The 16,688-nt window shown below is 35.5% G+C and overlaps 1 protein-coding gene across 1 annotated transcript in view; it reads left to right on the top strand.

Annotated features, from left to right (window-relative positions):
- The window catches only part of LOC128990063 (uncharacterized), a 50,288-nt gene that overhangs the window by 29,332 nt on the left and 4,268 nt on the right, over positions 1-16,688 (top strand). Inside the window, exons 3-4 of the mRNA XM_054412293.1 lie at positions 15,383-15,604; positions 16,409-16,668. Of these exons, the coding sequence (XP_054268268.1) occupies positions 15,383-15,604; positions 16,409-16,668 (482 nt within the window). The remainder of the gene's footprint in view (positions 1-15,382; positions 15,605-16,408; positions 16,669-16,688) is intronic.

The following is a 16,688-nucleotide window of genomic DNA, read 5'->3' as shown; positions in this document are numbered from 1 at the left end:
ATTTTGTATATGTTGTCTAGGATGGTAAGTAGGTGTTTAAAATGAAAAAAATGCACAATTCTACCCCCTCCACGCCCGCCACCATATTGAAAAATCGAAAAAATCGGTACTTTCTAGAGATTTTCGCCTATATCTCCGTTTTGGTGCGTTTTAGCGAAATATATCTAACGTCAATGTTGTAGAAAATTAAATTCCATATAATGTATGTATAACAATCTGGTTCTAAGACTTATGGATACGAAAATATTAATTTTTCTTACAATAAAACGTCATTTTTTGTTATTTTGCCAAATCTCTGTTAGTCCAAGCAAACAAAAAAAAACTGACACAGGGAACGTTAAAAAAAAATTGGAAGAAAACGTTTTGTAGTTTTATTTTGTAGTGTTGGGTCTGAAGAGTGACATACAAAAAGTTGCCAAAAATCGGTCTACAGGAAACCTCCTAAAATCACGATTAAAAATGAATAGCGGCTTTTCCCAACATTGGACAAATTTGAAAAAAAATATACCACTTCCAACTTTTTGGTATTGGGTATAGTAGTTGTTTTTGTTGAGCGCAGCCAAGCGAAATTAATTAGGGTCGGCCAGGCGGGCCACCCCACAATAGCAGAGGTATGTAGGTAGATAATAACTGGGTGTAGGCTTTCTGCCAATACGATAATCCTATTAGTGACGCTCGGCTGACCTGTCAGCGCTACCCGTCCCTGCGTTGGGGTTGAAGATGAATAAGCGTAGGACAGTGGAGGGGGTGAGACGCCAATGTAGGGGAAGTTAGTGCGAGGTGGAGAGAGTGAAAGTGATGTAGGGTGAAGAGAAGGAAAGAGGTAAAAATTCAGCCATAAGGATCGAACTGATCAACAACTCACCCCATTACATTGTGATCCAATGGTGTTTATAATTTTTTATGTGTTCAGTGGCGTCATTCGCCTATTAGGCGGCCTGATGATTGGAGTGTTCAATCTAAATCAATAACTACTTGCCTCCATTTATGTAGGCAAATAGTACCTAATATCCACTGTAAAAGGAAAAAAAGAACTGTTGCGGAGGACCTTTGCGGCAATATTTATTTACCGTATTGTGAGTTAACAGTATATTGTGTAAATAGCCTAAATGTATCAATAGTGTTTTAGACCTCTCAGTACAAACATTCTGTGCTTTAAGTAAACTGTTGATTCTTTATGGACAAATTATTACTAATATAATGGTTAAATTATGGTCAAATTTGAAAAAGAAGTATTTTATTCATAAAAAAGCCAAATATTTTATTATTTAATACGAACTTTTGTTTAAATGGTTACGTTTGTAAATCTTATAAAACAACTAATATCCTACTAATATTATAAATGTGAAAGTTTGTGTGTTAGTTTGTTTGTTTGTTTGTTTGTTTGTTTGTTTGTTTGTTTGTTTGAAGTTCAATCACGCATTAACTACTGGACGGATTGGGCTGAAATTTGGCATGATGATAGCTCACATTCCCGATTAACATATAGGCATATTCTTAACTCAAAAATCCTTTCGGGCTCCGCCCCAGTGGCTCTGTAGTTCCCCATGTTAACCTTATGAGTATTCCTATTTAAAGGGAATTAAAGAATTTAGTCAGCTGTTGGTTCTTAAAAAGTTGGTTCTATGATATGCAAAAGCATTAAAAAGTTATAAGATTTACCAACAGGGTGCAGCACTATATTTTTTTTGCATTTATGAAACAGCTAATTTGAACTAAGCAGCAACAACAAACTGTGATACGCAATGAGAGCTAACTGTCAAAGTAGGATTGTTTACAGTTATGTTAATGTTTTTAATTTCATGAATAATTTGTGATATCTTGCGAATTTTTGATAATTTATTTTTCTCTATTGTTTAGGTGAAGTGGTAGAACATTATGGCTATGGTAGATGTGTACTACTATAGAATACTGTAAATTTAAAGAAGCAAATTTTATCAAACTGTGTCCTCCCTTATTGCAAACGCAAAGCTTGAGTGTAACTGCAATAAGTATTTTATCCTTATATTCCAACCCCGTACGAAGGACGGGTTCTCTGCTAGTAATATATATATTGAAGTGTTTTTGTAGGGTTATTAGTGACGATTTGTAAATTTAAAATTGCTATTTTATTTGTATGGAGAATAATACAGTAGACTCATAGTTGGCTTGCCTTGATGATGGTTGTTAATTGATAGTTTAATTAATATTGGCAAATTTGTTACATTTATACTAAACAATTAATATTTCACAAAAAATCTATATATTAATTTGAAACTGTTTTTCTTTGTGACAGCTATTTTGAGAGAACCGCTGGGTGTAGAAACCCGGTAGAGGTGTCTAAAGAAAGATTGTAGGACAACCTTTCCGAGGGTCTCCTCGCCAAGGGTCGGTCGTAAAATATTTCTGCGGGGGCGGCCAACCTGTCCCAGGGTGCATGAGGATTAGTGCTGGGACAGGTTGGCCGCCCTAGCCAAGCCGACCCTAGTGGGACAGGGGTTGAAAAGTAGGTAATCATAAGATACCAGTACTTAACTGAAGCGTACATAAAATTGATATTTCTAAGCTGCAACATAAGCTTCGAATGCAAGTAAGAACACATTTAAGGAATATCTTTACGTTTCCGGGATCAAACACGGAGAACACATGATGTTGCAAGGACTAGAAAATTGTCAGCCTCTCTTTGCTCTTCTTAACAATCAAGTCATTGTGAAAAACTTGGTAAAGTATATTAAATTTGTGAATATCGGTTTTTTAAATTTCCTCTTTGGTTGCATTTTCAAACACTTTTTAAACACACATGATGTGAAAGTAAAGAAAATACTCGTAAATCGAAAGAGAAAGTGTTTTTTTTTAAATATTTTTTTTCAAATTTTAATGTTTATTATTTAAGGTTTATTTCCTAAAAAACCTAAAGAAACAAATTCTCCGCACTCATCTTTGCCATTACAATAGTAGGTTAAACTTTGGTGACCCGAAGTATTAGCGAATTTCTCTATAGGGAAGTAGCTATTACCGTAGGTCTCATGGTAGGACCTACCCGGGACCGATTAACTTGATAACTTAATTTGATGTCCCCAGAGGCCAAAAACACCGTCCGTTCAAAACTATTTATATCTCCCCGTAAACGCGATAACTTGAGTAATTTTTTCCTGATTTTGATGAAATTTGGGTTGAAATGAGTTCGCGAACCAGCATGCTTGAATAATAAAATAATAATATTAAATTATAAACTAAACCGGACCATGGGAACCGGGGTTTGTGGGGTAAATATAGGTTTTTATTATTTTTGACCCTCAAAACTCAAAATGAGCCTCTTACGAAACCATGTTAAATTGCTAAAAAAATCTATAATTTAGTATTAAAAGTGTTTTTGTACAGCTAATTGTTACGGAGAAAATCAAACAATTAAATTTTTAAAATTCCTATCTTATTTTTATTGAGAGTATTGTAAAATGATGTAGTTTGCTTGTTTATAGATATATTTTGATCAAACTTGGCATTTTTTTTACTTTGTTATTAATATAAAAAAAAAATGTCGTTACCCTCCTTGTATCAGCAAACATAGGTAAATCCTAATGTTATTAGATTTAATTAAAAATCCTAAGAGGCACATGGAAATTCGCTTAGTCTGCAGGTATGCTGCGGTGAGGGTATTTCTTTGCCACTTTAATGTCATTGGACACAACTAATATACGTTGATTACATTAGCATTTCCATTAGCATTGATAAAATTGATAAGTATGACGATTTCATGGGTGTTTTAACAGATCACGATGTTATGTTAACTTACGATTCATAATAGTGTTTTTAAAATGAAAAAATTAGAGTATAGAGGATACGTGAATATATATTTTACAGAATAACAAGTATGTTGGTAATGAAGTAGAATTATTATAAATATGCACCAAATGTAGCTTTTTTTTATAATATGGAACATTATTGAATAAGCCACTCACAGACTGTGCTATGATTGGAAGTGAAATATTTCATGTGATAAAAAAAGATGCTATAACTTACAATACCTATGTCTTCAGTCTTCCTCTCAGTTTGACTTAGTTAAACGATTGGCGTTTTTGGGAATTTTTCGTCTGGCGAAAATTTTAGGGTGGAATGTCTAGTTGTATGTTCAGATGGTGTTACATTTTGTAGGTTTACAGTTGAAGTACAGTTAGAATACTTAACTTTCCATGATACCCTTTCAAAATTTTTAAGACGTAAAAAGCTTGTATTAGGTCTACCGTATAAAAGAGGATGATATGAATAATACGTCTAATATAAAATGTATTCAAAGAAAAATAAATTGTCTCATTTCCCTTTTATACAAGCTTTGTATAATTTTTATGTCAATTTAAAGTTTTAAACGTCATTAGTGCAGTCAAACGTTTTCAAAATTACAAAATAGACTTCATATTTTATTGTGGAACGAAACACACTGTTTAAAGTCATTAATAGTTCACGTTTCTACTAGTATATTCAGATAATAATTGATTTGATTTTTTGTTAGTTTTTTTTTTGCTTTTTCAAATCACATAAATAAATATCACAAATAAAATCCGCAAACGCAAAAAATTCCTTGAGGGAAGTAATATTATCTTCTCGTGCATCGCAGTGCAAATGCTAGAAATATAATCCATTGCATCCCCTGTCACCTATCGTCAAACTCCATGATACAGAGGGGCGGCCAACCTGTCCCACCCCGACCCCTAATTAGTGATGGGAAAGGTTGTCCATCCCTGCAAAACAGGCCAGAAATTCACAGGTCAATTTTAGCCCTGGGAAAGGTTGTCCGTTTCCCCTAAAGAAAGGTCCTGGTCTGTAGATGAGCCATCAAAAGAGAAACATGGAGAATTCCCTCGGGGCTCTGCCCCAGTGGCCTTTAAATTCCCATCCCATGTTATTCTTATGGAGGAAAACGAGGTTTTTGTCACAGCTAATTTGAGAACACGGCTGGGCGTAGAAACTTGGTATGGGTGTCTAAAGTTATTTCCAGATTTTAGGGCTTCTTGTAGGTTGTTGCCATTCTTTCTAAATGTTTCTTAAAGGAGTGTTTCTCTGAAATAACAGGTATTAGTACAGGTATTAGTCTGTAGGTGAGCCCTCAAAAGAGAAACGATGTAAATTTCCTTGGGGCTCTGCCCCAGAGGCCTTTAAAGTTCACTCTGCAATTTTGTTTACATTTCAACCATATGGATAATTTTACACTACTTTTAATGAACTAGCTGTTAATTTTAAAATTGTATTCAAAGGTCTACTGAAACTGTCAAAATTAAATGTTTACATTACTATTTATGATTTTAAATGGATTCTCCACTGCATGGCAAGTTTTTTATAGCTTCAACAAAATGATGAATTTATGATACGTTTGAAATGTTTTGTTCAAAAACCAATGCTTTATTGCTCTTAGAAAATTTTAAATTATGAAATAAGTGTGACTTATAAATTTCAAAGGAACATATAACTATTCCTTATCGGGTTAGCTTATACATATTGTAAGGTTGGCACTTGCCTTTTTTTCCTACTTTCAATCACCATTTATTTTTAAATTCAAGAAAGAACGCCTGAGATTAATTTATTGGTATAACAGTTTTTGATAATCGGGTTGAAAATTGTATCATAGATGAGTACGATGAGGATGAGAGCTGTGATCAAGTTTTGGAATAGACTAACTACGGAGTCTATGGTTTTGATAAAGTAGATGAACTATGTCAATTTAGGTATTAAAAAAAATGTGTACACAGTTTTTACTTTGATGTACACATGTAGCTAGGTCGAACAACGCATCTAAACCTCACTACATACAAAACATTCGGAAACACAACAGTGTCATCACATTTCATCGCATTTGCATAATGTGTTACCAATGCTGGACTAGGTTATGGATTTGGTTCCGCAAATGTTCAAGATTTGTGATAAAATTTCTTACAATTATGGTTCATTCGTATCCACGAAATACATGCACAGCTTTATGTGATCTATATGGCCAAGGCAAAACTACCCCATAAGCTAATGAACTATCAAGTAAGAACAGGATAATTAAATACATAGGTCGATGTGGAAAGAGAAGGATTTAAAATTGCTGAGATCGAAGTAAGAATGTTACTGCTTTCTGGAGAATCAGATATTTTTATAAAAAAAAGTGATGAAGATTTACTTATAAATCCGGATACAATCTGAATGATTTTCCTAAAGCAGATTGAATTAATGGTCAGTAATAAATATTGACTCTTTCCGTAACATGATAGACTAATTATATGAACTCATTCTCCCATATAGTGAAAGTGGCTTTGGTATGAAACAAACTCATGAAGAAACAATTATAAGACTCCTAAAAAACCTTTTAGGCAACCTAAAGCCGATAAAAAGAAAGGTAGGAAATATTGTGTTAAACGAATTCATCAATCACGTTTTTTAGGGAACACAATCGTCATACTTATTATTGCTTATCGTCCCTTCGTATAACTAAGATTTTAATGACTTCACTCTATCCAACGCAGTTAGCTGAATTTACACAAAAACCTCAAGATTAACCGTCGATTTCGACGGGGTTCCACTAGTACCTTATTACCTTCAAGACAAACACAATAACATATAAAGATAGAAAACCTGATAAAAAATAACACTGGTATGACTGTTTTTGTGTCGCGTAGTATATATTTAGTTCTTATGATTCTATCATATTGGTTTGTTGGTCACATAGTTGCAGACAAGTACTTATACCACACGCACTATCATAGTTTTTTAGACACAGACCACAAAAATGCCATATCTCGGTCATTTTTAATTGGATTTTCTACGTCGATGTGTCATTACGTTTGTGTCAGAATTTACAGTAAAAAGCATTCTTGTGTTTATTTTAAGATTTACTGGTATAACGTTACTACTGTTAAAAATGTTTAAATGGCTGCCATATTAAATTTTAAATTTATAAATTGTAATATATTCTTGCAAAACTAATTAAACTAGCATTAACATGTATTTACAATTTAAAATTTTAAGTAACATGGATATAAAAAAAACAAAATGGTGGCTCTGTGTGTAACCATTGATTTACAGGTGCTTTAAATGTGATACTGTATTTATACATTCGTTATTAACACAGACATTATATTCTAAAAGGTTGGTACAGAGTTACTTAACACCCTATAGTTCGACAGAATTGTTATAACAAACTCACTACTAGATCATAAATGACCAGAAATATATTTTCATCAACATCATTAGGAGTACTGGTTAGATGACGTATTTTCTTGTCACACAATTGGTATTTGGAATGTGACGTTTGCAGTAAAGATTTGAGTAAAACTTGTTCAATATCGTACAAAACTGTGATTTTATTATTTTGTATAAACAAATCTTTCAATAAGTCTTAATTTACGACTCAACGAAATAAACTATGACCAATAGTTGTATCACCAGCGTTACCTTATTTTTTGTGTTAAAGATGTTCGCTTATGAGGCTACCACGTAAAATCAAAACAATTGTTAGGTTGCAATTGAGGTCAATCACACTCTCGCAGTTACTTCCCTGCAAAGTGACCCGAGTGACCCTACGTAAGGAATATCTAAGAAACTATGACCAATAGTTGTATCACCAGCGTTACCTTAGTTTTTGTGTTAAAGATGTTCGCTTATGAGGCTACCACGTAAAATCAAAACAATTAATATGTTGCAATTGAGGTTAATCACAATCTCGCAGTTACTTCCCTGCAAAGTGACTCGAGTGACCCTACGTAAGGAATATCTAAGAAATAGCAAATTAAATCCTTGTACGCTAATCACTTATATTTCCTTTACCTTTCCTAGTACTAAACACTGATTCCCTTCATTGCATTATTTGTTAACGGAAGTCCATTCAAATTCTTGCGTCGAATTGTTGTAATGTCAACCCTTCTGGGAACGTCAGACGTCCGTGTCGCTGGGGGCAACAAACTCCATCTTCTATCTCGCTCTACCCCTACTCTAGCGCTTGCTACCCCTCAACTGCCAGGAAAGGCCATAAATCAGGCGATTAGCTTCAACAATACCCGGGTAGGATTATGGGACGACCTCCGTCTCCCATAATAACTCTAGCCTTTTCCTTGTTCAGAGATGCCCTGTCCACGACTTATACAGTGACTTCGATGCCCGTTACCCACCACACCCCGTTCAGTTTCCCGATCAATCTCCTCTGTTTAAAACATTTCAACAACTAAAACTTTGAGTGGCTTTAGGGTAATATGGGTTGTGCTGATATTGAAAAACTATCTGATTCGTTCTAAAGTAGGAGGAGGGGCGAAAATAAGTACTGTATGCGTCACTCAAATTCCAAAACATTTCGGTTCCTCGAATAGGTGTTTGACCCGAGAGCATCGGATTGAATAAGGAGGGATTGAATTATTGGAAACCCCATAAACTAAATATGGAAGTTACCAATTAATTTAAGTATTATAGATAAAAGATTGCAAAATAATATAATGTTTTCTATTTAGTAATTATATATTTGGGTAGTCACCCGAAGAATAATAAAAATACATCCCGTAATAGTTCAGGTTTATTTTCAAGCAATATTAAAATTGAGGTTAAAATAATTGAGGCATCAGAAAAAAATACTAGTCCACTAAAATTTGCTATGGGAAAATCTTAGTATGGAATCAATAGTTATTTGTGTAACTAGTGGTGAAAGTGGCACTTTGCTGCACACGAGAGCAATGTTTACGCACGAGCCGCAGGCGAGTGTGGAATGATCTCGAGTGCAGCAAAGGCCTTTTTCACTCGTGTTACACATTATATTTTTCCTACAGTCACTATAAAGCATATAAATAATTAGTCTTTCAAACACTATGCAACACGTTTTTAGGTTCAGCTGGCAAAACAAATGGTGCCCTAGAGAAAGTAGTACCCGCGGTCTATATCACTCCGCTATTTTTCCTCGGCAAGAAATGTGCTCCGCGTTTTGAGAATATAGTTCCGTATGTTTTTGTAATTTGAAGTGGTTTCCGCGCCTAAAAAAATGCTCAAAAGGCATTTACTTGTTTATTAAGATCGTAGGAAGGTTTTAAAAACGTTTAAAAGAAAAGTCCAGAAAGTTCAGAAATACCGAAACTATAAACACGAAATGACAGGTTAAATCGCAGTTATAATAGTCAATCAGCTGCTCATAGTATAATTATCTTTAAGTATTGCCAACCCATTTCCAAGAGTACACGGATTACATGCATAATGGAACCACGCTGTTTTGTGTTGTTTCGTTGGAATCCTGATGTGCGGCAAAGTATAAACCGTACGGCAAAGTATAAACCGTACGGCAAAGTATAAATATGCAGCAATTAGCAGCTTTCTGTACTATAAACAGTACAAGGAAGCCAACTTTGTCGGGTGACTGTAGGAAAAATATAAACAATGCAGCTTCTTGCTGTAAACCACTGCCATATACTACTGATTTCTCGTTGCTAAATAGACACATATAGACATTTCATTGAATATTTGAAGAACAAATCTTTTCTTTAATCAGCTGATTTTATATACAGGGTGTTATTTTGAAAACTTTCCATATCTGTTGTATCCAAAGGTAAGGCTTTTAACACTTAATCGTTCTCATTTCCCCCTAATTTGGACATTCCGATTCCCATAAAACTATTTTTAATTTTGAAAAATGCCCCAAAAGGACCTAATTTGGGGGGGGGGTAGGGGTGCTTTTTGAGACGTTTTCAAATATAAACACGGGTTGTGTGGTACATCAAATTAAAGGTCTATTAAACCCTGATCATTTTGGTGAAAAAAAATTTAATTATCTTTAACCGTATTTACAGGGTGGGTCAAAACGTTTTATAAAAGGACTTTGAAGTTAAGTACAGTATTACCTTAACAACTGAACGGCATAGCGCCAATTTTTTTCCCTAGCTTATTCTTGAGCTACTCTTTAAAATAATTTGTATTAAGGGCATTTTCCGTGTTATTTTCCCATTTAAAAAATCTCAAATTTGAAGAATAAAAGAAAGCTGAAAACTCTAAATTTTTAAATAGCAAGGTATAACAAATTTCATATCACGTGGAAGGTCCTTTTTAAACAAACATTTTACGTATTTCAGTTTTCTTTCTATATCTTACAGTTTAAAAATTTCAGTAGAAAAACATTATTTTCTATGGTAAAATTATAACTAGTTTTCTAATAAAACACGTTGCACTTTTGAATCTACGATGTAGTAGGATCCATTACAAATAGATCAACTACTTTTACTCTTGTGTCAGTTCATCTTAGACCCTTCATCCTGTTCTTTCCTTATTGGTAACCGTACCAGTTTCAGAAAACTGCTAACTAAATCTTTTACAGGCGTATGACTTAAGTTCTTACATGGATATTTATTGTTAAATTAAACACATTTGCAGTTATACTGGAACACTTATGTTGTGACACATATATAAAAATAAATTATATTTTTTAGTGTACATCATATTGGATTAGGTACTACAGAAAGTAGTACTTTTGAAATCAGTACTATACCATTGACTAGTCGATGGTACTACAGAAACGTTTAGGGTTTTCTCGCCAGCTATACTTTCTTTTCACAAAGTAAAACGTGATAACTTGTTTGTCTATCTGTGTATCGATAATTATAAATTGTTTCCTTCCTTTAATGCACCAGCAAATGTGTACAGAGACGAGTTTTTGGCAGTTTTTTTTTTTAGAAAACTAGCTATTATTTTACCAAAGAAAATTATGTTTTCTACTGTAATTTTTAAACTGTAAGAGATAGAAAGAAAACTGAAATACGTAAAATATTTGTTTAAAAAGGACCATTATAATTAGCCTATATGAAATTTTTTATACCTTGCTATTTAAGAATTTTGAGTTTTCAGCATTCTTTCATTCTTCAAATTTGAGATTGTTTTTAAAGTGGAAAATAATACGGAAAATGCCCTTACTACAAGTTATCTTAAAGAGTAGCCCAAGAATAAGCTTGGGAAAAATTTGGCGCTGTTCCGTTCAGTAGTTAGGGTAATACGGTAACTAACTTCAAAGTCCTTTTTTAAAACGTTTTGACCCACCCTGTAAATACGGTTAAAGATAATTAATTCTTTTGCACCAAAATGATCGGGATGATTAAACCTTTAAATGATGTATCACACCCCCCATGTTTACATTTGAAAATTTCTTATAAAACCCCTAACCCCCAAATTGGGCCCTTTTGGGGCATTTTTCAAAATTGAAAATAATTTTATTGGATTCGGCATGTCCAAATTAGGGGGAAATGAGAACGATTAAGTGTTAAAAGCCTTACCTTAAGGCACAACAGATATGGAAATTTTCAAATGAACACGAACACCATGTCATAAAACGTTGTAATACTTTGGTGAAAATTACTCATGTCATGCTCGGTGCTCTATTCCCCCCCCCCCTCCCCGATAATGCAGCATAAATTGGCACATTGGCGTCACCGATAGACAAAAAAAACTACAGAAATTAAGATAATTCCTGATTTCTTAGGATATAAAACGTAGAATATTAACAAAAAACTTTACAATTTGTTTTCGAATTAGGTAAGTAGTATAAATGCCTCATGCCTACGCTACCTAAGTACCTTATTTTTTCCCCTTTCCATAACAAAATGTTACTGTAGTATATCACGTTACTTGTCTTGTCCTGAAAATAGGAGTTTACGGAACGAGAGTGGTCGTTCCCGTGAAAGTTAAGTCGAGTACGGGATTACCATACGAGTCCGGTAAACACATTTTGGACGAATGGCGTACGATATTTTACACCATACTACTTAATCCGATCAAATCTTTATAATATTACCACCGATTTAAGGACTAACAATCACTAGTCATAACCTCTAAGAGAGGTTATGTTTTTGCTTATAAACTAAACACTCTCACTCATTGCCAAATACAGTATATAATCAGCTGGTTGGTGTCCGTTAAAACTAATTACAGTACAGTGTACGTAATGAAACCCCTTTGATTAAGCTGACGGCAAAGAGCTGTTTTCTGGACTAAATCCTTGCGTAGTAAGTTCGTCAAAACAGTGAGTACTTACTCACTAACTAAGTATATTACGTTATTAGTCCTGAAAATAGGTTCCCGTGCGACACGAAGTCGTATGGGATTACCATACGAGTCCGGTAAACACATTTTGGACGAGTGACTTAAGATATTTTTCACCATGCCACTCTAAGCTAACTTAACAATAAAAAATCCTTATATATATATCCACCGACTAAAGGACTAACAATCACTACTCATAACCTCTAAGAGAGGTTATGTTTTTGTTCATAACCACTCATTGTCTAATGTAATCATCCAGCTGGTTGTTGTCCGGTAAAAACTCATTACAATACATTAGTACGTAATTAAACCACATTTGACTAAAGCTGGCGGCAAACAGCTGTTTTCTGGACTAGGCCTAAATCCTTGCGTGGGAAGTTTGTTAAAATATTGTAGTGTGGCGTAATAATAATTTATTGAACATAAATACTCTTGAATAATACAGCATTGGTCTGTTTACCTACCATTATAGAATCCCCATTTCCTACAGTAAATAACACAGTATTATAATTAATAAACCCACCAATTAGTTAAAACCATCGATCTCAATAGAGATCGATGGTTTAAACAAACGAAACAATTATTCTGAATTAAATTATTGGTTTAAATCAGCTGTGTGACGTTGTATAACCCAATGTGCTGTTGAAACTTCTACAGGTTTACATTAAAAATCAGAGTAAATTCAGCACATTGTCTTCTTAAAATTATGTTCACATCTGATTAAAATATATATTGCTAATTTAGTGGGAATGAACAATATAAAAAAATATATGTCTATGACATGCTTTACAAATCTGATTTAAAACAATTATATCGTTAATTTAGTGGAAATCGACAACATCAAAATCGCGGACGAAAACTCACATTTCCCCACTATACCCGGAGAGAGGGATAGACGGCTGTGACGTCATAGTGTTGTAGGGGTTTTCGTGTGGAGGACAAGCCATCGGCTGGATCGGGGGCGTTGCCACAACGACTCTCTCCCACTCCACTCAGATAGAGAGAGGGGTGGTCGGCCGTGACGTCACAGTTCGGAAGTCTGTGTCGTCGGGAGTCTGCGTCGTCAGGAGCCCCTGGTATCGCACCGCTAAAACATACTAAATTTTTATCAAAATCGTTTGGGCCATTTTTGAGAAAATCCGATTTTTCTGGTTTTTTATGGGTTTTTATGGGAAAATCCCCATTAAAAATCAAAATTTCAAAAAAATGAAACAAAGCCTGGAGATACCATGGATTAGAACCTACATACCAAATTTCATCAAAATTGGACCGCAGGTGTAGTCCCTAGCTCTGTACACATCCAGACAGGGACCCAAAACGAATATATCCACTCAAAACTCAAACTCGAAAATTTTGACGAAAACAATACTTTCTCCATATACTATGGTATAGGGGGAGAAAGTAAAAATGATTCAGATGTTACAATAAGATACGGTAAGTCTACTTGTGTTAGTTAGTCTACGATTTTAGGTAGAGGGCATGATGTTATCAAAGTCAAAGATTATACACATTTTCATATATATTACATTTAATACCTAATAGATTAAGCCTACATTTCTTACGCACCCAACTGAACAAAATTTTTAAGGTAAGGTTGGCTGAGTCATTTTTTATAAAGTGGATTGTTTCTTGTTATTTAACCAATTTCCAAACTATTTTTTAAATTGGTAATAAAAGTCAGGGATATTTTAGGTACAGTACCTAAAAAATCTACTTTTTGAAAAAAGTTTTTTTCCACATAATTTTTGGGACAATTCATAAAGAGTCAATAGATAGTTGTTAGTAAGTCGGTAGCGTCGCGGACTTCGGACCCAAGGCAGCGATGTCGTGGGTTCGGATCCTGGTCACTGCCGATTACATCTTATCAGTACAGTTCACCTTTGTACTGTACCGGCTCACTCCTTGCTTTGCTGTAAACGATCCACGCACGGGCGCTTAGTCTATGTGGACGGGCAAATGCAAGGTTAAAAGAGGCCGCCAACCTCTTTTATAAAAAAAAAAAAAAAAAAAAAAATAGGAAATCATAAATGAAAGCATAGGTAGAGTAGACACAGTAACCAAAGAGACGTATGGAACAGAGGCTACACTCCATGGTACACAAGTGGTGTCTAGGGAAAAATCCCAACACCGGCCTCCTCCCCTCACCCTCATGTACTACAACGCTGGTAGAGGAAGACCCTGGGCCCTATGCATTAGAATTTCCGAACAGTGCTCGCAGTTCGGTCTCTGCATGTTCGTCACAAGTCTATTTCCGACACAACAAACCACATGCTGAAAGTTCACAGTTGTCCCATAAGCGTGTTTTCTCTGTACTTTACTTCTCTGAGCAGTAAATAAATTGTCTTTGGTTCACACTTGCCGAACCAGCGGCAGTTTAAAATCAAAAGAAATGGCAAGCTTTTAAAAAAAAAATCATGTGATTTGTGGAGGACTCCAAATTTCTGATCTACCACTTTTATCACATATAGCTAAGCCTCTTGTTCAATAACAGGCTTTGGTCCCTTAGTATCTGGGACAGAGGTCTCACTTACCACTTGACCAGCCTCGCCTATTGTATAATACCATTGATTATACACGTATACTCACGCACGTGTACACTCAATGATAATACCTAAGAGTCCCAACATGTAACACATTGCATACTAACTTTTTTAGCCAGTTGCACAAAACTTGGTCTAGTTTTGTGTCCTGAAACATTTCAATATTCCATATTCTCGTTTGACGACACTTTTACCATAACTTTACTGTTAAGGCTTTATCTTTCACTTTTTGTTTACGAATCTTACTAATATTATAAATCTGAAAGTTTGTGAGTTTGTGTGTATGTTTGTTGCTCAATCACGCATAAACTACTGGACGGATTGGGCTGAAATTTGGCATGATGATAGCTCACATTCCCGATTAACATTAAAGCAAAAATTCTCATCTCAAAAACCCTTTCGGGCTCCGCCCCAGTGGCTCTGTAGTTCCCCATGTTAATCTTATGATTTTTCATATTTAAAAGGAATTAATGAATCTTAACAGCTGTTTCAATTAAACAAGTTGGTTCTGTTCTATGAGGTTCAATAACATCAAAGTTAAGAGGATTACCAACAGGGTGCAGCACTATTATTTTTTTTTTAATTTATGACAACAGCTAATTTCCAACCAAAAGGTGAGTGAGCGTAGCGAACGAACTTTAACCTGGAGGCGAGTTAGCGTAGTGAACGAGCTAAGCTGAAAGCAAGTGAGCGCAGCGAACGAGCTCCAACCTAAAGGTGAGTGAGCGTAGCGAACGAACTTCAACCAGGACGTGAATGAGCCATGCGAATACTTATGAAGTTAAACGGGGCGAAGCCCGCGGGTACAACTAGTACATTATATTTCTCGTTTCCAGGTGCACAACATAGTGCTGTACCCTCACAAGCACTCTTGGTGTAAGACTACGCCGATCAAGCAAGTAGTGGCGTACCCCGGCTGTGACTCCTTGGAGGTGGAGAACAATGTGTGTGTCGGGGGTTGCTTCAGCTACAGCATCCCTCGTACAATACCCAGCAGTCCGGGCGAGGTGGTGCCATACTGCGACTCTTGCCAGCCTAGCACTCACTCTTGGAGACAGGTTGGTACACCTCAGCTTTTTTTATGAACTGTTGGTCAGTTTGTGCAAAGTACATATAAGTTACACTTTGCTTTAGTAACTTAAAAAATTCAAACTGAAGATTTGAATCCAACAGAGGCATTTGACATGGCGTGAATTACGCTTTTTTGAAGTAGTAAATATAAAGCTTACATTCAACACTTAAGTTCAGAATTTTTTTTTAGAAGTTGGTGGTCTCTTTTATTTAACCTTACATCTGCTCGTCCACATGGGCCGTATACAGTGGGGTACAGTAGTGCGGGGGGGGGGGGGGGGGTTTTCTCACTCTGATGTATGTGTAGTGTATACAATAATGTACCATAATGTTGTAATTTTTACCATAATTATGTTTGTGTTATAAAAACGTTGGAAATATGTTTTGCACTTTTGTGGTCTGACTGTGAAATAAATGGACCCAAACAGGTCACAACACAAGGATCATAGTGTTAAGTCCTGATTCTTATTTAATAAATTAGACGCAGGTATTGTATGGAAACGCAGAACTGTACTGTTAAACAGTAGTAGCTGATACCCAAGACATCTTTGCCTTGGGCCTGAAGTCTGTGGCGCTACCAACTGAGCCATAGACTCATTGCAATGTACTCAAAAGTAGTAAACCTAAAGGTCCGTGATACCACTCTATCCTAGCCAAGAATATACATAGTTAACGCTTTAATATACATCCATACCTCTGAAGTCTAGGAAGTCTTACAATTGTTCAATTCAACGTGAATGTTTAAAACTATTCTAGTGAACATCCATTATAGGGAAGGATGAATTGCGCAGGTGGCGTTAAACTGCTCGTCAGGAGAATATGAGGGCGAGATGCTGACCAAGATGGTGCAGATAATTGAGAACTGTACTTGTGCCAAGTGTAGCGGCCAACGAGAAGATGAGCCGGTGATAGGGGCGGACGACGAGACGGAGGGCGACGAACTGCCTGAGAAACCTCAGCTGATGGATATCATGGACACTACACCTCTCAAGTACAACTACACTGTGCTGTCCAACCAGACCAATGACAATGACACTTTCATCAATCACAGGTCTGTAAATCTGAAAGCTT

The sequence above is a fragment of the Macrosteles quadrilineatus genome, unplaced genomic scaffold, assembly GCF_028750875.1.
Source record: "Macrosteles quadrilineatus isolate MER2022 unplaced genomic scaffold, UCM_ALF_1.0 Scaffold_3__2_contigs__length_128488019, whole genome shotgun sequence".
NCBI lineage: Eukaryota > Metazoa > Arthropoda > Insecta > Hemiptera > Cicadellidae > Macrosteles > Macrosteles quadrilineatus.
Note: the sequence above shows the minus strand (reverse complement) of the source record. Positions and strands in the feature narration are given on the sequence as shown.